Below are 27,589 nucleotides of genomic sequence, written 5' to 3'. Positions count from 1 at the left end.
AAACAATAAACATTGGTGTGTTAACATTGCTCTTAACACACCAGTGTTTATGGCTGCTGCTATGCAATGCTGTAATGGCCAAAGCCATTCTCAGCAAAGGGACCAAGGAGCTGGGAGGGAACAGAATTAGGACAGCTGACTTAAACTGGCCAGAGGTATGTTCCATGCCATATGACATCATGCGGAAGGAGTTTTGAAGGGGGTGGGAGCTCACCTTGCTCTCCCCCATTGCGTAGGGATGAGCTGGACATAGGCTGGGGTTTGGTTAGCAATTGCTTGTGCATCACTTGTTATACACATTCACATAAATATATGTGTATATATATAATTATTTATCATAACTATTATGCTTTTCATTTTCTCTTTGTAAATAGTATTATCTCAATCCACGAGTTCTTCTTTTTTTTCCCAATTCTTCCCCCCTTCCCACTGGGAAGGAGGGGAATGAGCAAATGACTGTGTGGTGTTCGGGCACCTGCTGGGTTAAATCACAACACTGTAGTGAAAGAGGTTGGTTATTTCTTTTGCTGAGAGGTTGTGGTCCCTTTTACAAGCAGGAAGCACCAGTTAAGTCAGTACTGCTTTCTTAGCTGTCTACAGTGGGACAACATGTATGAAGATGCTATAATGGCCCTATGCTTGCTATAAGAGAAACAAGGACAGTTTAACAGCATGACAGGATCTTACCTCATTCAAACTCTATTGTGTTTCTGGAGTTTGTCTTTCTACAAGGAAACAAAATCAGTTCTTCCTGGCAGTAACCCTCCTTCAATTTTTTCTCCTTCAGATATCAGTGCCACAACATTACAACCTTTCTTGTTCCCTTCATCCTCAACTTCCACCTGTCCTTCAGTACAAACTCCCAGCTCCCATGCTGTTGTTCTGTCATCACCCCCCAGTGCCAACTTAAACCTGCAGATGTACAAAAGACCAGGTGTATTGATGGCTATTTGTGTGGCCCTTTTATACCCCTGTTTGCTTAGAAGCTTGTCCATTTTATCTACCGTTATTAGTCTAATTAAATATATCCTCTCTCCTTACAAATTCTCCTCCCTTCAGACTATCTCAAATTGTTGAGTCACTTCATCTTTTCCAGAAAGTGTGAAGAAAGGAACGAAATCTATTGAAGTCTAAAATCTGATCAGTGTTGCACAAGTGTAAGCTAGTTTTTGATCTTTTATAAACATCTTCCAGGTAGATAAACATCAGAATGTTAACTCAGTTTCTAGATTTTCATCAACCGTTATACAAATGCTTATTGTAAAAATATTAACAATTAAATGAATTCACTAACTTCGAACTGCTGCTTCTTTCAAGCCATTTAAATATGCAGTCTCTATGGAGAGTTCACTGATGTCTGTACTGCTTCGCTGCTTTGTTATAAAGGTGTAAGAAGTCCTTTTCCTTATTTCCTTACTACCAGTATTTTGATGTGATTAAATGGAGCCATGAAATGCCTATAGTTAGGATTCCTCTCTGAGATCTGTTCACCGCATTCCAAAAAACATTCACATAGGCATCTCATTCATATAAACATCGGGATATATTCCCTTGGAATAAATGACTAAATAACTCTGTGGATCTGTTTCCTTATGTGATCTCACTCACGCTTCTGTAAATCAGGAGTAACCTCCCCAGAATTGTGAGGTTCAAGTCAGCACAAAATGGAGGCATTGGCAACCTTATCCCAAGGCCATCCCAAAACATCCAGTGTTAAAAATCTCAGTACTGGGACGTCACAAAGACAAATAAACAGCTTTCACTGATAGATCATTCACCTTAGCAGACAGTATGGGAGGGGGACAGAAGGTTTTGTTTTACTGTAGGAAAAAAAATGAGGGCAGTTGTTATTTCCCTGATTTGTCAAAAGTGTTCAAGCACTCTAAATGCAAGGAAGAAAATGGCAGAAATGCTGCTAAATTTTTAGGCACTGTGTACAGAAGAAATGAATGTAACATTTTAATATTCTCAGTTTTCTTAAAAACACCCGTTAAAACTAAGGGTGTGGAACAAAGACAATGCACACAGTCTGTCTCATCCCAGCAAAATGAACCACACGCTTCTTGGAACACTATGGGGATCTGGTTATCAGATTATTCTTCACAAGAGCTTTTTAACCTTTATTAAAAGACTCATTCATAGGGCTTTGGACTCATGTTACCTTATACATGCTTGACCATTGGTTTATGTCACCACCATTATACGTAGCTACGTTTGTCAGGGGCAAATATCCTTAGTAAGCATGTGAGATCTTTAAAAAAAGTCTTAAAGTTGTTCTATTTTTTCTTCAATTTTTTTCTTTTCTTTTATTTTTATTTGTAAAGCATTTTTATTATTATTACTTGAAAAATATTTTTATTGTAAAAGTTGTATTAATTGCAATTTTTAAAGCTTTTCCTCTATACTGGAGAACACCTGGATCTGAAGAATATGTAGAAAAATGAGAATAACATTATGATTTTCCTCCTGGGAAATATATGAGGTGTTGTCAAAGGCCACTGTTATTAGAGCAGGTAATGCACAGCAGCCATCAGAGAGGGATAATTCTCACAGTCTGAGAAAAGCTTGGCAAAAAGCGTGGTACAAAAGTCACTAAGAGTACGTGCTGTGATGGATCAGATTTTTGTGCCTCAGGGGATTGAACAGGTAGAAGACTCAGAAAACCCACTAAATCACTTTTTCCAATCCGAAGGAAGGATATTTTTCTTCTTTTACTACATTTGATTTAGACTAGAACCTAGCTATAGATAATAAGAGAGCATGCTTAAATTTAAAACAGCAGTAAGAAGCTTTTTGAATGTTTTTCCCCAAAGTCTTTAACTGATAAAAGGCTTAATGCCTGACTTTTGAGCTGGAAAGCACTCTACACTACTTTATCTTTCTCTTCAGTAGAGAGAAATACACTTTAAAGGCTTTCCTTAGCACCTTTTTGCTTTTCAAAAGCTTGTCGTCACAAGGCAGCAAGACAGAGCATGCCAAATATCAACGGCAAAGAGAAAGATGTTGGGCAGTGTAATATAAATTCCTCGTTAGGACTTTCCAGCAAAAATCACATGAAGCAGATATAAGGAGGACAAACCTTTACCCACTGGCATTTGCAGAAAAGGCCACATTATGTAAAATGTCTTAAATTAACCAGTTGGCTAAGAAAAGCAGCAAAATGCTCACTGAACCTTAGGAAGTTTTGTAATGGAAGCATTAGAAGAAACATGCACATATTAAACAATCCCAAAACCATCTCTTATGCTTTCATTTTCAAACTACCCAGAGGAATGAAGCGAAAATCATTGTTTGTGCCTGAAATCACTGAGTGGTCTTTTTGTTAGTAGGGGAGGATGAGAAATTCTACTTACATGTGATGCTCATAGAGAAGATTTCCAGAGGTTATTTTGTCTTTCTTACACAGTTCAAATGCAGTCTCAAATGTTGGGTAAATAACATATCTTCTTTGTACATTACTTCTCTATAAAAAAATATCCTAGGGATGTTACGTAAGGATTGAGGTTGTGCAGCATTCTCACACTGTAGTGATTTACACTGCATGTAAATGCCTGGACACATAGCTAAGGAGGCATGCCTTGATCCTCCTGAACATCTCTGGAATACTTCCAAATTTCATTTTGTCAGAAGGGCAGACTTGGGGTTGTTTCTGTCAGCACTCAAAGACTCATGTTCTTTGTGTGTTAGTTTTTGTGCTTCATAGTGTGCAGATAGAGAAGGAAAGGTGGCCTTGGGCTGATTTCCATGGACCACAAGTTCAGGAAACATGAACTTCCTTTGCAGCTACAGCGATATTTAACAAAAAAAACAAAACAAAACAAAACAAAAAAAACAACTCAAAGTATAAGAGACTTCCACTTGTTTAACACCTTGAAGGGAGCTAAATCAACCAGCTATTATAAAATTCCATTACTCAGGTCCTAATGTCAGTCTTGTAGAAGAAGAGAATTAAAAAGTATATATATATTTTTAAAAGCAAACCAAGCTAATGTAACATACCAATTACAAAGCAGACAGACCACGGAAGACCTCTAAAATGAGCAGTGTGATATTTGGATGGTTGAACTGAATGATCTTAGTGGTCTTTTCCAACCTTAATTTTTAAATATTTCTGGTGTTATTTCTTGTGTTGCTCTTTTGTTCCTTGGCCCTTTTGAATCAGTAAATCGCAGTACCCAAATGTGACGATATTTCTCCTGTAGTTGCACATAATTGGTAAAATAAGTGGTATTTTTATTGCAGTGGTACTGTGGTATTTTAAGCACTTCAATAAGGAAGGAATCACAGAATTGTTTGAGTTGGAAGGCACCCTGAAAGGTCACCTAGTCCAATTCTCCTGCAGTGAACAGGGAAAACAGCTTTTGTCATAAAATTCAGTCACAAGCCTGTCTACGCATGCTAAGACAAAAGGAAAGCATGCAGGAACTTATACAATCTTTTTACATAGATCTTACAGAAGCATGAACCATACCATTAACATGACTTCCAGACTGTATCAATCTTTATTTCCCAAAGGTGTTGTTCTCCAACACCTCACCTCCTTTTCTGTAGACACTCCTTTACCCAAAGGTATTCCCATGTGTTAGATGTAGATGCTGCAGCTGCAGTGCTTGTGTAAGAGAATGCTGAATGCTATCAGATTTACAAAAATGAAATTTTAGCATAGGTACTTTTAAAGTCAATCCCTTAAAAGATGATAATGGCAGAATATATTTTTACAATGCCATGATTCTCTACATGTTCTTTGCCAACATTTGCAACAAATCTGTGGTGCTGCTGGAGCACTTGCTAAGGCATATTTATCATGATTTCTAAATGTTTGTCCATGGAATTAGTTCTGCCTGAAGACTAGAAAGAAGAGAAACAGTTACAAAGAGATATCTTTACAACCTCCCCACGAAAGTGCCACAGATTTCAAGCAAAATAGAGAGTGTTTTGATGTATTAACAGTTCCACTGGGCTATATTTTGCCATTCAGTGACCTGTTATGAAGCTTTCGTAATATCCCAATAGGAGAGTAAGCAAGCAGAAATCAGCCTCATCACCACTGCACTGATCTGTGGCAAGGACCACTGCATTCAGATTGTTATAACTCTTTTCAGAAGAGGACTTGGGTATTTTTCACCTTAGCATAGTTCCAAGTTACAGAATTAATAAAATGAAGCAGTGATGAAATACTGTAAAACACATTAAGGATAACTGATCTGTTTCTATCAGTCTAAATTTAACATTTCTCACCCAAACCTCTGCATAAATTATCAGATTTGATAGTTCTGTAGTTAAAATGACATATGGGCTCTAATATTGCTTGCCATAAGGCAAAATGCAAATGCCACACTTCCTTGAAGTGGTTAACTCCGTGAGCTGGTTTTAGCATTCACTGCAAAAGTAAATCTTGCCTTTGCTCTTACCCTTCTTCCTTCCCACCTCCCCCTCCCCCAGTAATTTTCACAGAAAATGTTTTTTGCATAATGGCAACCTCAGGGAAAAGGTGTCAAAAGATAATGAGAATATTTGGCAAAGTTACAAACTAAGAGGGATGCAGCAGATCTCAAGGGGTTTCAGTCTGCAGTGCTGCCAGAGAGATGGTGCGATAAATGCTTCACTGATTACTGACTCATATGAGTCAGTGGAGAATCAAACTTGTTTTTCTCATTTTTCTTATTGGGAAAATGAAGTCTTCAGCCAGGATCTTAATAACAAGGTGGGAAGGGTGCTGGGAGTGCCAAGGCAGACCTGGGGCACATACAGCCTCCTGAAGGCAGGTATCCCATTCAGCCTTTGTGCGTGGCACACGTTAAAGAAGATAAAGCACGCACAAAGCAGAGACAAGTTTGGTGTGGGCCTACGAACCTTGGGCACCTACAGCTCCAAGCAGATGCTGGGCAGCTGAGAGGGTTTGCATTGAATGAAGACTTGCCTACAGTTGTATGGGCATAGATCAGCAGGGTGTGTAAGTCTCCCTCAGTTAGTGAAAGCAATGGTGCCTAAGTAGGAGCTCTGCTGACACAGACTTCAGTGTCATTGCCCAGGCATAAGGCATTTAAGATGCTCCCACCCGAGACACCAGCCCAGAGCAGACAGATTGACACAGGAGAAATAGCTGGACATAAGTAAGGGGGGAAAGATGCTAGAGCACCTCAAACAACACCAGATCCCTGTGTTATGTCCTATTAATTAAGCTCCTTCTGGCTGGTCCACTGCAAAGACCTCAGCTGGACTGAATTCACTGGGTCTCCTTTTGTGGCAGAGTAGGTTGAATGCCCAGTGTACATGTGAATGTCTGTGTTCAGGGCTCTAAGCCCCACAGTGCACCCATCTCCCTGCCCAGATGTTCATTAGCAGCACCCTAGTTCCTCCCTTGGATTAAAAGAGAAGGGCTGAGATTGTCTGCTCTAATAGCAAACTCCAAAATGATGCTGACTTGATGTCTGAGAGCCAGATGTCAGCGCTATCCTTGCACCCATGGGAAATTATCCATCTGCATATACATACACCTGTGCAGTGTAACTACAATAAAGTACATGCTGTATGGGACAGCAGTGCTTCCTTCATCACTCTGGTTGTAAAGATAACTCATCAGCAATTTGGCAACAGTCTGTAACTGTACTTTTCTGTCCCTTGGATATTGTTTTTGTTTCAGTCGCTCACTGTTGCTCATTTATTGCTCTCCAATACAAGTACACCAAAATAAATAATGAACTAGGAAGTACAGTCAGGAAACAAAAAAGATTTGTTGAAAAACAGCACAAGATACAGACAGGCTCTGTAATAACATGAACTCCAAGCAAGCTAGAAGTATTTTTTCCCAAAAATGAATTATTCTATGGAAAAAAAAAAGAAAAAGGAGGAGAAAAATAATATGTTAGCTTTTCCCCAATTTATAAAGCTATACTTTTTCAAATGAACAGCAATTTCAGGTACATGGTGCAGCCCTGATATGAGGAAGGTGCGCGTGCTGCTATTTCAGAGACATAATTTCAGGTATTGACTTCAGTGTTCATACTTTTAAAGATGGTAGCTACAGAAATCAGTTTGGAAATGAAGTGCAGAGAAAAAGGGAAGATATTGTTCAGAATGAGTTGGTTATACAGTTCAGCATTTCATGACTGAACAGAAGAAGTGTAATGAGAATGATTGATAGAGTTCTGATGCTAACACAGATCCTCCAGTCATACAGACAAGATGCAAATAGAGTTGCTTGGAAATTTTCCATGTGAATAGTTATTTCAATGCAAAATTCAGTTTTCTGCTGAAAATAAGAGACTCAGTCACACAGGAACTATCAAAATCAGTTCAGTTGCATTGTCCTAAATGGAACTGAGCTAGAAGGTTTCATTTCAGATCAGTTCTTCAGAAGACATTAGCAATGAGCTCCACGTTTAATGGTACAGGTAGCTTCCATTTAAGAAAATTTTTTTTGCAACAAACTCCAAAGTTGTAACATCGCTATCATCCCCTGAAGGGTGAAAACCCTGAAATGTACCCCACCTGTGTCAAAAGAGCCGTGATGATGTTGGCTCTCATCTCCTTGTTTAGGCTGATGTGATTCAGAATCTGCTGTCAAGTGGTTCTGCAGCCACTGCACAGTTCCCCAGAGATTTTTAGTATCAAAACTTGTAATAGCATTATTAAGGCACTTTTAGAAACACAGGCATAGCTGAAGTCGTTAAAGTGGCCAGCCATCTATGAAGTTCATTACATCCTTGCCTAATGAGAAAGACAAGGGTGTTTTTTTGGAGATGTTGCTGGCAGTAAAAAAACCTTTACTCTTTCCTCTGTCCCTGCCACATGCAGAGCAGTAAGTGACAACACTGAAGTTACAGCTTGGTCTGAAGCTAAGCATAAACAAGCCATACAATCATTTAGTGGAACAAAATCTGGGACAGTAGAGCAGCCCACAGCCTCACTGCTCATGTCAGAGCTGCAAGAGCCATGCTGTATTTGAGAGACCAGATGATGTGTGGTCCAGTTAGTCCTGGGGCTGAAGCAGTAATGTGTTTGGGGAAGTGAGAAGTTTGGCTTTTCAGGGATCGACTCCTGAGCTCTGTTTCGTTTTGCCCCTTCCTCCTCCCCTCCCTTTTCTGTAGAGGGAGTGGTAATGCATTGGGGCAGGCTGCCCAGGGAAGTGGTGGAGTCTCCGTCCCTGGAGGTGTTTAAGAAATGTGTAGATGTGGCACTGAGAGACGTGGTTAGTGGACACAGTGGGGATGGGTCAACAATTGGACCAGGTAATCTTAGTGGTCTCTTCCAAGCTTGATGACTCTATGATAAGAAGATCTCATTAATAGCAGAAGGCAGGTTTGCCTCCAATTATAAGAAACTTTGAACAAACCAGGGCAAAAAAACTCACTGCTATCGCAAAGGAGATAGGAAGCAGAATATCCTTAAAATGCAAGTACGCATATTCTGAGTCCTTTATTCTATTCCTTTACACAATACTCCCCATAGTGTTGGGGCACTTGCCTTGTTTGGCTGACTTGAAGAGGGATGTTATGCAAGCTTGCTGCAAAGACCTCACAGCTTTTTGGCTGAGAGTGTTCACAGATGACTGTTCAGCTGCCCCTGCACAACATAACACAGCATTCCTTTCATTCACAAATTATATGCTTCTGCTTAACAACAGGAGATGCCAGCCTTGAGCTTTCCTCCCCTGAACCAGATTTATCAGAGATGTGCAAATGGGCACAACAAGAGTGTTGGTTCAAGCTTCTGAAATCAATCCTTCTCAGTCCTGAGAATGGAGACCCGACGTACTGTCCTCCAGTTACGATGGTAGTGGCAGTGGACATCCAAAATGAAGTTAGTTCATTAAATCTTTCCTATAGGCACTTTGACCAAGTGAATTGTTGCTCTTTCACTGAGCAACAGGTAATACCAAGTTTTTGATCAGACAGTAGCATATTTGTGATAGACCTTTAAAAACTGCTCATGTTATTAGGTAGAGAGCATTGTAGACACAGTCAGGCATGTAAAAGGATGGCATTTAGTAGTCAGAAAGCAAACGAAGCGCAGAGATTTAAAAAATGATGGTGCCAATGTGATGTGAATTTATTTGGCTGCAACCCTTGCTTTGGGAGCTTACCAGGAACAGAGCACCAGAGCCTGGATGTGTGTCATCCTGCAAATATTCCAAATTACAGGTTCAGTGCTGCTAGATTATAGGGCTGAGCAGAAGCACCCTTGGCATATATACCCTGAAATGATGAACAGGTATCCACTATTCACCTGAGTACCGAGCTGCACCAACAGCCCCTTGGTGTGTGCCTCACTCCTCTACTGTTAAAATGCATTCCAAACTTCTCTAGTTGCTTCTGTAACATGCTGCAGGTTGCTCAAAATTGTTTGCGTGCAGAAAAATAATGCCAGGTTTGCTCACAGCCATGTTGCATGAAGAAATGTGTTGTTATTTCAGACAGCATGAAAAATGACACAGTGACATAAAAAATCACAGTGTTCTGCATAGATTAGCACCCCTTCCCAGCAGTGCACCAAGAACAGTGGAGCCTCAAAAGATGTTGATAATAGAAATTAGGATACTGGAGTGAAATCCGTATTCTTTTTGTCATGTTCTATCACAGGCTTCTTGAAGGCTGTCACACACAGCACTTCAGACAGCAATTTTCTAATTATTCAAGTACCCAGTTGTAATTGAGAATAAATTGAGCATCTAAATGCTTTTCCATTTTCAATCGTAGTCCATTTGCAACTGCATCACTTTTATTAGTGAGGCTAAGACAGATGTTCTGGTGGCAGCAGTGCTGAAAGCCTGAGCCACATCGTGGTGCTCTGCTGAGGACAGAGAAGAACAAGGACCAGAATGAATTTTAATGTGAAATTTGAAAACATTGAGTAAATTTGAATAGGTTGCAATATAAAAGGCTTTTTTTTAACACAGTTAACAAGATGTAAATTAAAAAGTACAGAAATGTTGTTTTCAAAGAGAAGCTTCATTTATCTCGTCAGTTAAAAATGCTGAGACCAGAGCCCTGACTATGCAAGTTTTTAAGAACCCAGGATCCTGAAATTGTAGGATCCAGCATAATGTGCAGGGGCTGGGCTGGTGTTGCTGGTGAACAAGAGGGTGCCATGTTTTGAAGCAGAGAGGACGTGATGGGGAAGGGAGGCTGTGAGGCAGAAAGGCTGCAGCATGCCTCAGGAGGTGCCTATACAAGGCAGCAAGGACCAAGCTAGAGCCCAGGCAGGGGAGCTTCACATCCCTGTCAAAACTGATCTTTGAGTCCCACTATCTACCAGTGCAACAGCCACCATGACTGAGCTCACTAACCTGCTATCCTCTTATCTTTCCAGCAATCTTGACACTGAAGAGCTTTGTGGTAAGTTCCCCATTGAGCAAGAAGATACTCTCTGCCTGCAGCAGCCCTGTGCAAGTGAACATACTGTGTGTTATATTTCTTTCAGTTTAACCTTCGTAGCTCAAGCAGAAAATATGTAAATTACATTGAAACAACTACACTTGAAGAATGCAGATGGCTTATAATCTTTCAGACAGTCATCCATTAGATACAGATATTGCTTTAAGAATATGTTTCTTAATCCATGCTTCAGATTGCCTGAGCTTTATGAACTTTGTTCTAGTGAAGAGATCTTACTTTGGTTTCCTTTCCTATGGGGTACTTTTCTAGTTCATTACTTTCAAAGTTAGGGGTGTTTGGGGAATGCTGAAAAAGATTTTCATATCCTGAGTTCTGAACAAACAGCAGTTTGACACGTTCTGTCATCCTTCATCACAAAAACCTCCTGCAAGGCCCCAGTGTGGCCCAGTGACCTACCTCTATGTCCTGCTCCAGGTTGTGAGTCATGAAGATTTATTCCATGACTTAGGGATGCTGTTTGCAGCAGAAAGTATTTACAGAAAGTTTCTGCAAGTCCTCCCACAAAATGTCAAACAAATAGTTATGCTTGTCAAAAGCAGGCTATTTCTGGGAAAAGATGTCAGCAAACAGTGGCCTGTTGTATTTTTCCAAGGTCAGTGATGCTGAAGACTTTTAAAAACTGAAAATGCAGTAGATTTGAGTGCCAGCTGATGTATTTACCCACGAGGTGACTGCCCATGCTCAGGAAACCACTGAGGGGCATCTCAATATGTGGCACATACATAAATACTTAAATGACTTCACCAAACTCAGTTGTGCTGTGATGACTCCTGCTTGCTGAGAATTTGGGCAAAACTATACCAACCTGGCCAAGGAAGACACAGCTTTGTTCTAGGAGTGATATTCAGCTTTTGGGGTGGTTGTGCACTGTAGGTCTGCTCAGTGCTCATCCCACAGCCCAAGCCCATCAGTCAGCCAAAGGGCGGGCCAAGGTCTCAGCCTGGCACTATTTCTCCTCCTGTTTTGATGAAGTATGGGCAGCTTCAGCAGACTTCATGATACCTGAACTCTGCAGCTCCCTTATAAGTCTTTCACAGGTTGCCACTGGGATGTTTCTCATTTATGAACCCGTTGCTGAGTTTACCCAACATGTGTTTAAACTACAGCTTCCTCTAACTTATTTCCATAGCAATGAAGCTTCAGTTCCAGGCTTTAAATGCACAACATGTTTTCTAAATCATTTTATTCAGCCTCTCAGCCATACCAGGCTTTGTCACCATGTCCTTGAAACCTTTCCTGACTCCCCTGAGAAACTCATAATCTACTCTATGAACATCGGTCAGATTTGCTTTGTGTTTGTGTGCCTTTTTGAGAGCTCTTAGTTTGCATAGCAGAATATCTAAAGCCTGTTGATACAATGACAATTGTATTTACTTTAATGGCATTTTATCCAGACACAAGTATATGTAGAAAACTAGTAAATACAGTTTTCGCAGATTTACTTCTGTTCTATTCTTGACTGACTTTGAACTGTGCCCTCTGATTTCATATTGGTTCTTTCCATGAAAATATCTTTTAATTTGAGCACATATAAAATAACATCGTACATTTAATGTTATTTCCACTATTTCTGTTAGAAATAGATTGGATATATCATGTATTGAGAACAATTGCAGTTCCTGGGTTCAGAAGCATAACTGAGTAATTCATGGCATTGTCACTTCTCAGAAAAACACTGACTCTCAGCTGAACCCTTCTAACAACAGCCCTTACTTAACCTCATCTCCTCTAAGGGCTTTATGAGAGCTATTTGTGTGTTACTATAATCAGATTTTGTACCTATACATGAAAACTTCACTTCCTGCTAGTAACTATGAAGTAGATTGCTAAACTGACACTTCATTTAGACATAAGATATATGTATTTCTAAAACAGACTTGCTGATTGTCATTTTAGCATTATTTATTGAAAGGAAATGTTCTGAAACACTGATTTTGGTATTATAAATATGTCATGGATGGTTTTGAGAAAAATATTACCAAAATTTCAAAGTAAAATCATTCCTTTATTGTAAGCCTTGATCGCTTTATATATTTAGATAGCTAATATCAATACCATAACTAATTTCAGACTTGATTTTATTGATATTTGATGAAATATCAAATTTTCCAGTTGTGAATAGGTGACTTGGATATTCTTCTTCTTCCAGAATATTTTTCACAGCACTTAGGAGAGTATGAAAATGTTCTTTCCGTTTTGGAAGACTTAAACATTACTATACTGAAGGCAATGGACAAAACAAAGAAAGTAAGTAAAAACTGTGTAAATATTTCTTATATTTGAACATGAGTCCAGTATATTTATGAATTAGCAAATTTGTCTAAGTATATTTAATTTCCTCCAAATACACTTGTTTTTGTAGCAGAAGTCCCAGAGGAAAAGGCCCTTCAAAATGGTCAAGTATCCCAACTGTAAAATCTGAATTTAATCAAAATTGTCTTTGTGATTGATCAGAACAATGTTCTTCGTATTGAAGCGCTCAGAGAGCATTCCATGTCTCAAGCTAAATGTGGGAAAGTATTGTCAACTTCAGAAAGTAGTCTGAATTTTAAAGAAATATTTCAAGCTCTTGAAGTAGAAAATGTGAGTAAAAAATTCAAATGCCAAACTATAGTACTGACTACCATTAAATTATGTAGATGTGCAGAGGTGTCAGATTTGTGTTACTGTTAAATGTAGATTCCGAGATAGTTTATAAAGATTTTAAAGGCCTGTAGCAGCTCAATTAATATGGTCACACCTCCTCATTCCTGCCTCCCAGCCAGGTGTCTGATCATTCATTAAGAGCTTTGCTATAGAATCACAGAATCACCAAGGTTGGAAATAACTTCCAAGATCATCTAATCCAATTGTCCACCTACCACCAATATTTAAACACTAAACCGTGTACCTTAGTACCACATCTAAACATTTCCTGAACGTCTCCAGGGATGATGACTCAAACCTCTCCCCCTGGCAGCCTGTTACAGTGTCTGACCACTCTTCCAAAGAAGTAGTTTCCCATAATACCCGATATGAACTTCTGATGGCACAACTTGAGGCCACTCCTTCTGGTCCTATCACTGGTTACATGGTAGAAGAGGGTGACACCCATCTTGCCACAGCCTCCTTTCAGGTTATTGTAGAGAGCAGTAAGGTCTCCCCTGAGCCTCCTCCAGACTGAACAATCTCAGCTCTCTGAGCCACTCCTCATAAGACTTATGTTCCAGATTCCCCACAGCTTTGTTGCCCTTTTCTGGACATGCTCCTAGGCCTTGAGAACTATCACCTCCCTGCACTTGGTCTCGTTGAACTTCATCCCCTTGATCTCATCCCAGTGATTCAGCCTGTCCAGATCCTTCTATGAGGCCTTCCTATCCCCAGGCAGATCAACACTTTTTCCCAACTTGGTGTCATCTGCAAACCTACAGAAACTGCACTCAAACCCTTCACTGAGGCCACACTGAACAGGATAGGCCCCAGTACTGACCCTTGGTGAAACACCACTTGTGACCACTTGCAAGCTGGAGGTAAATACGATTTTTGGCAGTATGCTTTTTCCTTGGCTGTATTCTAGTTAAATGTTCTCACAAGGTGAAAAAATTTCAAAAGGTGAGCCGAAATGTGAACTAGGGCAGAGGTTAACCAAGATCCTCCAAATCCTGCTCTAGCTCCTTACAGCAGGGCTAGTCACAGCAAGGCATGCCATCAAGGACTTAAAAATTTTAGCCAGAAGTATTCAATGAGATTCCACGGGGGAAAAAAAAATAAATCTATATCCTCCAGTCAGTCGGCAATCAGCAAGAAGGCAGCTGTGTTTCTCTATCAGAGCTGTTATCTTTGGCATTTGGGCTTTACAAGGGTACAGCACTCATACATTTTACATGAACTGACAAAATAAAACCCTGGAAATGTGGCTTATTTATTTAGAGCTTGAGCCAGTGAGCTGAATGTCTCTCAGTTCATACTGTTCGTCTAATGAAGTGAGTGCACAGTGACTCACTGCCTCACAGGGATGGGCACCAAAGAAGAGCAGATAGTTCATGTGAGCTATAAAAAATAAAAAATACAAAAATACAGAACAAAGCACCACAAACCAAACGCTTGATTAACCACTTGCATAAAATGCTACAAAAGGGCAGGACGTGTCAGCTGATAATTACTGGAAGTAAACAGAACAAGGCATTTAAGAATTACTTCAGAAATTAATTACAGAGGAGGAGTCCCAGTCGTCAGTTAAAGAAGTAAGCGTTGACCAGACTAGAAAAATGGATAAGAAAATCTGGAAGAATAATAATAAATGTTCTATTTTTTGTATTTATCTTTTTTTTTTTTTTGAGCTCTTTAAAAGAGAAATACAGGTTTTATCATACTGGCTGAAGATCTAAGCTTAATGGGTTTTTCTCTTGCAGGAATATCCCAATTAGCTATACTTTAAGGGTGATAAAATTAGCATTAGCTAATACTGCGAATAAAACCTAATTCTATTTATTAGACACAGTGTGAGAACACTGTCAAACACAAAAAATCATCAAGTATTCCAAAATAGAGCTTTCTGACAAGGATATACTCAGCAAATAGGGCTTTGTACAGAAATTAAATTCCCAATTCACTCTTGGGAGCAGAAAGTAAGAACTGATTTCTCAGGAAATGGACATACTATATGACCAAACCATTGCCATTAGGGTTCCCAACTTTGATAGTCCAAGATTTTATTGAAGTCTAAGATATGAAAAGTATATCCACCTACATTAAGTACTGGAGGTTCAGCCAAACCTAATTAGCATATTTAGATAGCATGCATAAGTGATATTCATTGCCAGTGACACACAAGATCTGATATAACCCAGCACAAATGAGCAGGTACTCAGAAATCATTCAGATTTGGTTGTGAGTGACCATTGGCCTGTACCCAGAGGAAGGGCTGAGCTTCTCCTCTTAGTGCAAAATAAAACTTTGACATCACTATGCCATTTCACCAGTCTAGTTCCTTAAATGCTCACTAAGTAGTGGGAGCATTTATTACTTCCAAGTCAAAATCTAGTTGGAAAACTCATCCTTAGAAAAGAAGCCAAAAAACAGAGGCCATACACTTTGAAAGCTAGAAGTACCTGGGATATCTAGAGTGGCTGAGTCAGTATCCAGTGACCAAAATCAAATTTCCAAGGGCTAAATTGTCAAATTTAAAAAAAAAAAAGAAAAGTCCGGGTTAGCATCCATCCAAAATCAATTACTGTTGTATTGAGACTTTATATCTCGTTATCAGCAACAGAATGCAAAGTTTACATATGTTGTCAGGTATAGTAAAAAGGTGATTATTTGTCCTGGCTGTGCTTAGAAAACATTTCCACTTACACACGTTGGTCCCCTTTGTTTGACAGTAAAAACTTACTTTGAACCTGAACTCCACTCTGCAGAGCACAAAGCTGACTACAGACCCAGTCCGCAGGGCTGCTGAGTACTTCATCCTTCTGGTTTTTCATGTATTTAGGAAGGCTCAATGCGTCTTGTCAGCCTCCCCTAAACATTCCCAGAGAATGTGCCATTTCAGATAGGTGGCTTTAAATATCTGGAAAGGAAAGGGAGCAATCTGATACTTCATTTTATTTGTCCACTTCAGGGTCAGGTAAACAATTAGCACTCGGGCCTTCCTATGAAAACCCCTACTCTCCTACCAGTCCATATAGCTGGTTCTCAGTAGATTGTTTGCATTAGAGGCAGCTGCAGAGCTGGAGCTCGGCATAAATTGTTCAGCTTGTTTCCAAGGAAACCCCTGACAGATGTCAGTGAACAGGGAAATCAGCATGTCTGAAAAACGTGAAAACCTGATTGATAAACCTTCCTTATTTCAGATATAACGCCTCAAATTAATAAAAGAAATTGCAGAGTTCAATGTATTTTTCTTCGGATGTAAATCTAAATTCTATACAAGTGTATAACATTATGCAAGTGACATCTATAAGTGTAGTACACCAAAAAGCTTTTGGATATGAAATCAATTTGACTCTTCTCATTGTCTTGTGGTTGGTTTGCTTTTAAATCACTATGAGTTTTGGAAATCATATATATTAATGAACACCTTTGTTTTTGTTTGCAAACAACCCCAAATTATTCAGCCTTCTTAATCAGAAAGATCTCCCATCAAGAGTAATTAAGGTTTTGCCTATCTATGGGCTGATGATTTTCAATCAAGATCAAATCATCCCCATCATTTCAAACTGTTTCCAGGTGTAGACATTTCTAAACCAGCACATTCGCTGGTAACTGGCTCCTGCAAGACAGTTGCAGCATTTCTGTGTACTCCACTGACCTCTGTGCTTTGAGGTTTTCAGTACCACTTTCCCAAACCAAGCTTTTCTCTTGCCCCCCTACTGTATGAGAATGAAAACACTGAGTCACTTATTGGAGAAAGACATTGCAGCCTTCTAGCAGTTAAAACATTTTCCAAACTTTACTGGGCCATTCTGGGGCCAGATCTTTCTAGCTTAGTCACTGTTCAAGTAGTCTTATTCAAACAGTCAGAGTGCCCCAGGTCTTGATCCACTACAGCACGTGCAGTGGAAACAGAATTTCAGTTTCAGACTTTTTATTACAACACACACCTAAGGTAGCAGCATATCAGACAGGAGCAGGAAGTGCATTGATGTACAAATGATTTGTGCTCTGTTGCTTTGAGGCAATGTTCTAAGCTAAAAATTAAGAGAAATAGATGTAAATGGAAGCATCTTGCAGCAGGAAAAAAGACTGTGTCTGTAACTGGAAAAGTATATACAAGTAACTATAGACCTCTGTTTTGGTAGTGAACTCTTGTGTTCTGTCCAAGGAAGGGAAGCATGTGTGAGGGTTTTTAGACTGGACATGTGCCAGTAGGTATTCAAACCTTTCTGAGGATGGAGAGTGCACAACTTCCTCTTACAGGAGTGACAAGGACAGATTAATCATTGGTCTTGGTCATTTCTGTTGTACCTGTCACACAGATACTTCCACAATCAAAGAGCAAGCCAGGATAGTTCTGATCATGGTTGAACTTCATCTTAGGGAAAGCATTAAAACGTAGATAAAACTAACCAGGTATTTTAACATGTTGATTTTGATTTCAATGGGCAACTTGTGTATACTGGAAAAAAAAAAAAGATCAGAAAATTACAGATAAAAGCATGTAGTCTTCAGGTTGTCAAGCCATTAAATCATTGCTATTTGTCAGCTATGCAGAAAAATCATATTTTGCTATATTTCCTTGTATTGCTGTTATTGCATAGGTGACCTGCTGCTGGTGGTGAACTAATCTAGACGCAGTGAGCTTACAAAAGCTCATTTAATCACCAAAAATATCATTCCCATATGAAAGGAAGTTGACAGAGAACTCGGGTTTAACACATAACCATTGAGTAGTATTTCAGAAAGCCTGTGGTTTTAAAGAATGGTCAAGATGTCTGCGTGAGCTTGGCAAACAGGACATAGGGCCTCCAGAAGATCCATCAAACACTTTTCTGGAGGCAACAGCTGGAAAATAGGTGTGGGGCTGGATGGCACCGCACTCCATTGTAGATACCTGAATAGCTATGAGGTTTCTGAAGCTTTTTTTCCCCCAGATGAAAGACCTGGTGACAGCTTACTCCAATACCTCAGCACATTACTAAAGTCAAAGCATCCATTTTTTTTCTTAGCAGCTGAAACACATTCCTTCTGACTCTCTGTATTAACCCATCAGCAAAACAGTGGAAACTGGGAATTGCTAAAAGCAGCTCAGCCCAGCAGAGGAGCTTCCTTGGAGGAGCAGCATCACGTGGCCACTTGGTTGTTTCTTTTTCTCCTGACAAATAAAGTCCATGTAGCTTACAGGGTGATCAACACGAGTGTTAACTCAAAAGAGACTTAAGACCACCAGACCTGTTGTAACAGTGATTATACCTCCAGTAATTAAATGCTTCAAGTATCAGCTGTTTCTTATATCATTATTCTTACTAGATCATACAACTCCAAGAACGAATAATGCAATAGGCTCTATATTTTTAATAAAATGTAAGCTACAGCTGTCGTATAATTAACATTTAAACTTTTAGCCAGTGAGCAAGAGTAGAACGTGACCTGTGTAATTCTCTCTCTGTATGCAAATCTGGTAAAGCCAAATTATGTTAATTGGACCAAGCCCAAGGCTGATCATTTCCATGCAGTCCGTCAAAACTGAGATAAGAATATTACTTTGGGCAGCACTGTTTCATCAACATAACACACAGTCAGATCCTAGAATGGTTTTCATGCAGTGTAAAAGAAAGTATTTGGGGAACATGGAGCAGCCTTGGTCCCTGAGCTGCACTAACTGTAGCACAACAGGAACTAGCTTAAACAATTACTGGAGATATTCCCTTCATCTCTTCCTCTACATTTTCTTTTCATCATCCTTATTTCATTGTTTTCATTCTCAATAATACAAGGTCCTTCTTCAATAGAAGAAAGCCAAAAAGCACTGCAGCCAGAACAGATGCCATACACGTTCAAAACAGAATCACGAAAGATGTGACCTCTGAGCACACACTCCTTCAAATACAGATGCACAGGTCTTTTGGAGATAAAAGTACCGCAACCTCACAGTGAAAGGAACGGCAGACAAACATGCAAAATGAGGACACTGCAAAGCTACTCTTTTTTTTAAGCTGTGAAGTCTCACAGCCTTGCTTTGGATGAACTTGTCTTTCTTTGCAACTACTTCACAAAGGAGGCCAAAATGATCTGCCTTTGAGAACTGGAGAGGGGCTCAGCAAGTCACTAACAGAACATAAACAGCAATAACCACGTCTCATTTGTAACCAGTGTTTAAATATGCAAACATTAAAAAACAAATGGAAATGAAAGATAATTCCTATTCACTAGAGGAGTCAAGTTCTGGAATAGACCTCCCAGCACTCGAGACAAAAACAAAGCAAACATGAAAAAAAATAATAAACCTGCTTTTAACACATTGCTTACAAAAATGCATTAAGGGAAGTTAACACCATGAAAAGCACAACAGCGACAGCAGAGCAGTAAGAACCCAGGCTGCAGGAAGTAACAGTTGACTCAAACACAACAGTCATGGGCAGAGAAACAAGGGACAGAGACTGCTCACCCTCCAAAGAGATACCCCTTGCCTCCATTGCCAACTCTTACATGAGGTCTGGGAAGGGCTCGATCCTGGCTCCACCCCTTCCAGTTACTCAGGTACATTGCATGCACCTGAGCTCCCCTGGGTTGGCCCTGTTTTCCTACCAGGTGCTCAGTCACTGGTTCAGGCTGTTACTCAGCATTTCCACTACAGAAGCATATGGTATAGCGTTCAAGAAACGATTAGATGTTGTACAAAGGGACATAGTGCATGAGGTAATATTGGTGGTAGGTGGATGGTTGGACTGGATGATCTTGGAGGTCACTTCCAATCTCAGTGCTTCTATGATTCTATGCATAAAACAGTAAGATGCTGGATTTTTCAACTGATACAGCACATCTGAGTCTTTGCTTCTATGAAATCTATTGTTTTTCTCCTTTACTCAAAAAAAAGAAAAAAGAAAAAAGAAAAAGAAGGCACTGCAGCCTTGTTACTACTGGAAAAATTCATGATTAGTCTAAAAATAGGAGACAGTTAAAGTACAAGAGCAGATTATAGGAGCTGAAAGAGTAATGCAGGGACATGCAATTTAGTTACTGACAGTGCAGTTATAGTAATTATGCAAATCACTGCACTTTGATGAGTTGACACCCATTATAAACCAGCCTTGTGGTTTTTATTTTAATTGCATATTTGAGTAATAGTAACAGAAAAAAATATATAAATTGTTTCCTGAAACAAAATAACTGGGGGAAAAAAAACCAATATGAGAGTATCACAGCAATACAGTTTCATGGCTAACATTCTGTCTGAGTAAAAATGAAGCTTCAGATTTTTTTTTGTTTTGTCAGAATCTGTGTTGGACAGGCTGGCACTAATTTTTGCACGTGATTGGAATTATCATTTTATTCCCAAATCATAATCTTGGTCTCTTTGAAAGTTCACTTATTGCAAACTCACCTTCCTCAGAGTTAGTATATCGAATAACTATGACATCCCCGCTGCCTGAGATTGATGTCAGGCACATATCCTGATTATTAATTTTCATGTTTTAGCTTTTTGTGCTGTTCATTTTTTTTCTTACTTTCATCTTCACACTTTTTTGGGTCAGTGTCAGTTTAAAATACCACAGCCATCTACCTTTTTAATCATAGAATCACAGAGTTGGAGGAGTTGGAAGGGATCTCTAGAGATCATCAAGTCCATCTCCCCTGCCATTAATGTTTTCAAGTCAGCAAGATGGACAGATTCTATTGGAAATACAGTGCTGGAACAAAAAGGAGTTATTCCTTTTATTCCTAATAAAAAAAAAGAAAGGAGAAATCTATTCAGGATTATGATTACGTAAAATCTGAAGGTAGAGAAGTGAAGTTCAAGACCAAGTGAGCAGCAGTGGTAATACCACTTCATGAAAAGACTATTTTTAATACTGTAAGGCGAGTGATAAAAATATTTCACTGCAGTCTGATGTGTGTATAACTTAAGAGCATACAGCTAATTCACCCTGTGTACATGTCTGCTTTGGGCCATCTTTTAGTAGCAGTTCAAGTGGACATGTGTTGCAGTTTTTTCCATTACAGCGACAAAGGGTTTTGATTCTCATAATTACTTAGATGATGTTTTGAATCTCATAGTTCTCTTGAAGGTGTAAGACAGCAGTTAAGATCATAGATGAAGAAGAATGAGTTTGGGGAAGAATGAGCACTTCTGAATTCCAGTTCAGAAAACATCTCAGAATATCTACCATCCATCCAGTCGATCAAATAAAAGGATTTGTCTTGCTGGAAAAAAAACAGTGCACTGTCACCTGTTTTCAGGTATTTTCTGGTAAAAACTCAGTGGTGAGCAGGTGCCACTCAAATGAATATATGAAGATCAAACCTAAATTCCATTCCATTTCTTTTTATCCCCTAGTTTTTGAGGAGATAGACTTGCCAGTGGTTGCAATTGGAGTCTGGATCCCTTTTTGCTTAAATCCATATACTAAAAAGTTCTTCTGCTGTATGCTATAAACTCATCTGAGGAGATGAATGCTGGCAACAGTGCTAAATATATCAGCAGTTGCTCTCTGCTGCCAGGCAGAGAGAATCCTATGGCTAAGCAGCTATTTTTATGCAGGGACATTATTAAATGATATTTGGGGATTTCATTGCACACTGTTGTCTACCTATAAAATGTAATATTATGATGGTTAGTGCAAGTCAAGTCAAATGCAGATAAAGTCAACAAGCTGCAAGCAGTGAACAGATACATCTCTTTCCTTTTCTCCTCAGGAGAAGAAACTCTTGGGAACTTCTTTGCTCTTTGTGGAAGTCTCACACCTTCTGGGTCAGAAGGAGACAATTTTCCCAATACTGGAGAAGTGTTAAATAGTAAGAACTTAAAAAAATGAAAAGGGAATAAAAAAAGAAAGAGAAGAACATAACCTTAATTAAGTTCACGTCCACACCTCTAAGCAAGAAAGTGCATATAAATAACTTCCCAGTGGAAAAGCAAACAAACAAAAACCAAAATTCATTTAATTTATCTATTCTGTTGGCTTTGATGCTTTACTTCTGTTCTTACAACTTTCTTCCAGGAGCAGTGGCATTACATTTATCCTTGCTACCTGCTGGTATATGACAGTTACTTTTCTCTGTGCGACCCAGTGCCCTTAGTAAGACTCAATTAGAATTTACTTTTTATTTAAGGAAAAAGTGTTGTACATATTATTGCCAGAAGAGTATATTACTCCTTCAGTAATCTCAATAAAAGAGTGATAGACTGCTCTTCTGATGGATCCTTTCTCAAATGCGTGTCAGTATTCTCCTGTAGGCACCCATAGCTGTCTGTTTCCTGTCATTGCTCTTATGTCACCATGGCAAGTGGTAAGCAGAGGCTGCCACTGTTCCAGCTCCCTGGGCAGAATTTAAACAGGCAATTAATTTGAAATATAGTACTTTAAAAGACTTGTTACATTTGTGATGCATTTTAAATTTGAAGTTGAATCTATTTAATAGTTTGGAATATTATGCATCCACTCACTTTTACAAAGAGGATGTGCTAAAAGTTGAGTTTGTGTGAAGTCACTGAACAATACTGAGCATCTCTGGCTCTCTGGTTTCTGTCCTGCTGTCTGAAAAAAGAGGTCTTACTCACTGAAAAGAAAAGCACATGAATTTGTTTTCTTCTGGGTTCAGCTATTCTGCTTAGTTTTGTATCCTGCATTTAAAATCATAACCTAGAGCCTGTGCCAGTGTCTCACCACCCTTACTGTAAAAAACTTCTTCCTTATGTTCAGTCTAACTCTCCGCTCTTTTATTTTGAAACCATTTCCCCTTATCCTATCACAACAGCTATTGCCAAAGAGTCAGAGTGTATCCCCTTCTTTCTTACAGCCCCTGTCAGACACTAAAAGGCAACCCTCATTTCTCCCCAGGGCCTTCTCTTCTCCAGGCTGAACAGCTCCTGCTCTCTCAACCTGTCATCATATGGGAGGAGAAGGGTTACATGGGGTGCATGGCAACAGGACAAGAGGCAATGGCTACGGCATGCAGAAGAGAATATGCAGATTAGACATAAGGAGTATGTACAGTGAGGATGGCACAACGCTGGACCAGGTTGCCAGGGAGATGGTGTAATCTCTATTCAGGGAGATGGTGTAATCTCTATTCATGGAGATGTCCAAAACTCACGTGGATTGCCCCAAGCAGCCTGGCACTGATGCTGGCCCTGCTCTGTTCAGAAGCTGGGATACATGACTGGCAGAAGTCCCTTACATGTAAATTACACATCTTGTCTCATGTCCCCAGGATTTCAGTTTTCTCTTTGTTCCAGTCACTTCTAGTTTGCTTGCCAAAGGTAAATGAACACGGGCATGAACTCTTTCCCCACCTCAGAGAGAGCTGCGTTTTTGATAAATAGATCAGCATCAGGTCACCTGAGGACAGAGGATGGGGCTGGAGCCAGGCCTTGAGGGGATCCTGGGGGTCACAACCTGTGGCAGCTGAAAGGTGGGCTCCCTCAAATTCTTGAGTCTCAAATACTCCTCCTTACACAAGGAGTCCTCTTCTGCACATGTTAAGGTAGCTGTAAGCCAGTTTTAAAGATCACGGTGACCTTTTCCATAGGGAAATCACTAATTATATGTATCCTCAGTAGCATTAATGGGAAATCAAATCTGAGCTGCTCACAAAGGTCACAGCTGTCTCTTGATGAGGGCAGTGTGGAAAATTGCCCTCATTCACTCACCATCAGTAAAACTAACAACTGGAACGATATGTTAACAAATACTCATTTCACTTGGACTTCCCAAACTGCTGTACAGTATGATGTGTATGCTAATGAACTGTAATTTACAGTTAATGACATGCAATAAACAGGTCATTTTTCAAGTTGATGTACAGAGGCCGTCAGTCAATCCCATTATTAACTGGGACAGTGCCAACAATATAAATACTCTGCTTGCCAGTTACTCTGATTGTAACATATTATACACCAATAAATTGGTACATATTTTTCTTCATTCAAAATCAATGTTTTTTCATCTGGTGAAATGCTGTGACATTGTCTCTTTAGTAAGATAGAAATTAAGGCCCTTTTCTGTTGGAAGTAGAATGGTGAAGTGATAGCAAGGCATAGCTGGTAATTCCTCACTGTTAGGAAGTATAATGAATATAATTTGAATAGTAGCTGAAAATCTTATTCCCTCCATGGCTTAAACTATTACAGTGTTGACAATTTGTTGATGCTTATTGTTTTTTCCCATTACTGTTCTTACAAAATAATTATACAGGTAATAGTTATGTGTCAGCAGGCAGGAGTTTGGCACTCAACAAGTTGGTCACACCTTCCAATCTGTGACATGGAAGCCACACTGATTCTCTGCAGAAGGAATAAGCCCTTTGACTGGGATGTACAGAGAGGCCTTGTGTAAAGCAATAGAAATACTTCCACTGGTTTCAGTTCACAAACCAAACAGTTTTGCAAATATGATGGGAAGTTAAATGGAGGTTTAAATAATATCTGTAGAAATGTTTTTTGGTTTTGTTTCAATTCTCTGATTAAAGACAATATTAAATAACCATTTACCTAACTGGTATTGTTGTACATACCAGTATTTGGGTAAAATATAACTGTAAGGAAAGAGTCTTTGATTAGTCTCCCACAGATGGTGTTAGCATCCTGCCTAAACTGTCTTTATCTAAAGACTGTCTACCTCATAACGTAGCCCTAAGCCATTTTCAAGGATCACAAGAACCTCTCCCTCTGGGAAGGTTTTAAAGATACCACTATGGGACAACATAACAGGAACAAAAAGGACTAACTCCTGGTACGTGCATGAACCCGTAGTAAGTCTGATTAAAAAGACATTAATAACCTTCTTATGCAGGAAGGCATTTCTGAAGGAGTCAGAAAGGAGCCAGCTTCAGCAGGTACCACATAGCTTGTGTCTGCACTGAGCCCCAACAGCATGGGCCCACCTGAGTGGTTTGCAAAATGAAACATTATTGATGTACATTTTAAGTTCTAATTCAGCATGCTGGTATTGGATTTACCATAACTACAAGATATTCACAGGGATTATTTTTTTGATACTCAGAACTTTAAGGCAGACTGATTTTCCTCTTGTCATATTGCTTTGATATTAAAAAACCTATAAGAAATGGTCAGTTCTCTCATGTTCTGTTGTTTTTTTTTTTTGTTAGTAGAAAGTATGTTGTTAAAATGTATACCTGGGCCTCTATTAGCTTGGGTGTGAAGAGTGTCCATACCTGGAAATCCAGAGGTCCTTTTGTCCTACAAACATAAAGGTTGCCTATGTGGTTTGCATGTATAAGCACTGAGACTTCCAAGCTGCTTCCTTTCTGAAATAAATTGGAATTTTCCCTCACACATTTCTAACACAATAGGCAAGTCCTTACCAATTCCTTTTTAATATAACTTTTAGGACTATCAAGAAGCTTCTAATTTGAAGCAGTTTGTGACTCGCTTTCTCCTGAAGGAAACGCTGAACCAGCTCCAGTCCCTCCAGTCCTCCCTGGAGTGTGCCATGGAAACCACAGAGGAGCAGACTCGGCAGGAAAGGTTGGTAGCCAGCATGGGAGGGGACCACCACAAACCTCTCGGACACTCTGTGCTTTATCCAGCACCCTGATGCAGGGAATAACAGGACAAATAATTCATTTTTTTATTCTGCATAGGAACTCACTGATAGTTTTCCTCAAATTGACTACTGGAGATTTCCACTCTGATCTTATGGAGGGCTGCACGTACGAGTGAGGAGTGGCTAAGAGTGACAGCATTTTGTTTCATCCTAATCTTTGTGCTTTTGTCTACTTTCAAAATCCATTGATTATTTACTATCAAATGCAGAAATATTGACGCAGTGTGTAGAACTCTGAAATTACTAAGGTCACTGACTGCCTCTTTGTTTGTTCCTTCTGGCTTTTTGATTGTTCATTAGGTTGTAAAATGTGTTGCCTTTCACACTGTCATTCTCTCAATTGCTTTGCTGTTGGTTGTGAGATCCCTGAAGTACATGAATATTACACTGGGCTTTTGTGCCAGCAGCTTGACCACAGGAATCACACTGGTTTTAAAAGGTGTACAGAACAGGCAGAGCGTATATACCCTCTATTCATGCATGCATCTTTCTAGGCTGCCCACACCACTGGTGAGAGAAAAAGAAGTCTCTAACGGCCAGTTAGAGCAGTTAAGAACCAACTTAGGTGCTCTGAGCTATCCCCTGCATTAATCACAGGCTGACATGCCTTTTAGGACAGCCTCTCTAGCCTCTTGAGTGCTTGCTTCTCAAACTACTACCTTAGATGTGCAGAACTGGGCTGTACAAATACCCCTTTTGTTGCCAGCTTTCTCTTTTGTGTCAACTTTCAGGTAGGATGTTACAGAGAATTCTTTCTCCAGTTTTCTCCTCTTGGGTGGTCGGTGTGGGTCGTGGCAAAGAAAATGAGAAGGAGCTGTGAGCTGTTGAGGCAAATACCATCTTCCTCACTTTCTGAGGTAGCAATAGACAAACCAGGCAAACTCAGTACTTAAACTACAGCTATTTTGGAGAAAATGGGGGTAGTTTCTAGATACCTCAGTCTCAATGCAAAATTGTCTTCAGTTATGCTTGAGTTAACTCAGGAGAAAACTATCCAAAGCATAGCCCCGCTGAGGCAGTCCTAAGCTAATTTAAGTCTTTACACCGGGGAACTGCCATAATTTGGCTTTAGTGTTGAGAGATTTTATCTTGTTCATATGTAGCAGCGAGTACTACCCAAAAATACCTCCTTAATACAGTTAAATTTTCCTCAGTGTGAACTTGATCCCTCAGCCTCAGCTGCAGTATGACTCCAGTTCTGCTGTCAGTACCACAGCATGGCACTGGGAGGGCTCCTCGGGCTAGGTGAGAACCATGTCACTGACACACCTTGAGATGTCCCTCTCTGAAAGAAAGGCTTATGCCACCTTAACCCTCCTTTTTTTCCTGGTTTATGACTAGCAATATGGTCATTAAAAACAGAACTATTTATTTGTAGCAAAAATCTGGAAGAGAGTTCAGTAGTAGCAATAGATGCTTCTCATTTTTTTTAGTTTAAAGAGGCAAAGAGACGAAGGAGATGAAGATACGTTTCTGAAAGCAGAAAGAGGAGACATGCTCTCTACCTTATGAACTGTCCTGTGTTCCTTTGCAGACAAGGTCCAACAAAACCAGAAGTGCTCTCAGTGCAGTGGCCAGGAAAACGCTCAGCTCGAAGGCTGCAAAGGAACAACAGCCTATCTCCTAATAACCCTCAATTTAACACAGGTATGACATGGCACAGCTTAAATATCTACAAAACACATATGCATATATGGAGAAAAAAAATCTTCACCTCAGACTTTAATTTAGATGAGCTCCTTTACTGACACAGACCAGCTTTTAATTTAATATAGGAGGTCCTAGATGAAACTGTAGGGAAAATAAGTATGTAGCCTAAGAATGGATAAAAAATAAATATACAGATATGGGCCAAACTGGGATATTTTTGGGGGTCTGTCCCTTGAGTCACCATTTCTTAGTTAATATCTATAGCCTACAGATAAGAATGAAAATGCGGCAGTGTAACTTACACAGAGGCAGAGGTTCAGCTCATGAGCTGATTCC

General features: G+C 39.7%; 1 protein-coding gene across 4 annotated transcripts in view; it reads left to right on the top strand.

The window, feature by feature from the left end:
* NECAB1 (N-terminal EF-hand calcium binding protein 1) overlaps positions 1-27,589 on the top strand; it is a 65,420-nt gene that overhangs the window by 13,632 nt on the left and 24,199 nt on the right. For all 4 annotated transcript variants that reach the window (XR_010623203.1, XM_065753232.1, XM_065753231.1 and 1 more), the window contains 4 exons: positions 10,312-10,337; positions 12,547-12,644; positions 25,388-25,524; positions 27,138-27,250. Coding sequence is in view for 3 of the 4 variants with exons in the window: in XM_065753232.1 (XP_065609304.1) it covers positions 10,312-10,337; positions 12,547-12,644; positions 25,388-25,524; positions 27,138-27,250 (374 nt within the window). In the remaining variant the exon portion in view is untranslated. The remainder of the gene's footprint in view (positions 1-10,311; positions 10,338-12,546; positions 12,645-25,387; positions 25,525-27,137; positions 27,251-27,589) is intronic.

This window comes from Cyrtonyx montezumae, unplaced genomic scaffold (assembly GCF_038088225.1).
Source record: "Cyrtonyx montezumae isolate F1298 unplaced genomic scaffold, pur_monq_1.0 scaffold_8, whole genome shotgun sequence".
NCBI lineage: Eukaryota > Metazoa > Chordata > Aves > Galliformes > Odontophoridae > Cyrtonyx > Cyrtonyx montezumae.
This window is presented reverse-complemented; position numbering and strand designations above follow the sequence as displayed.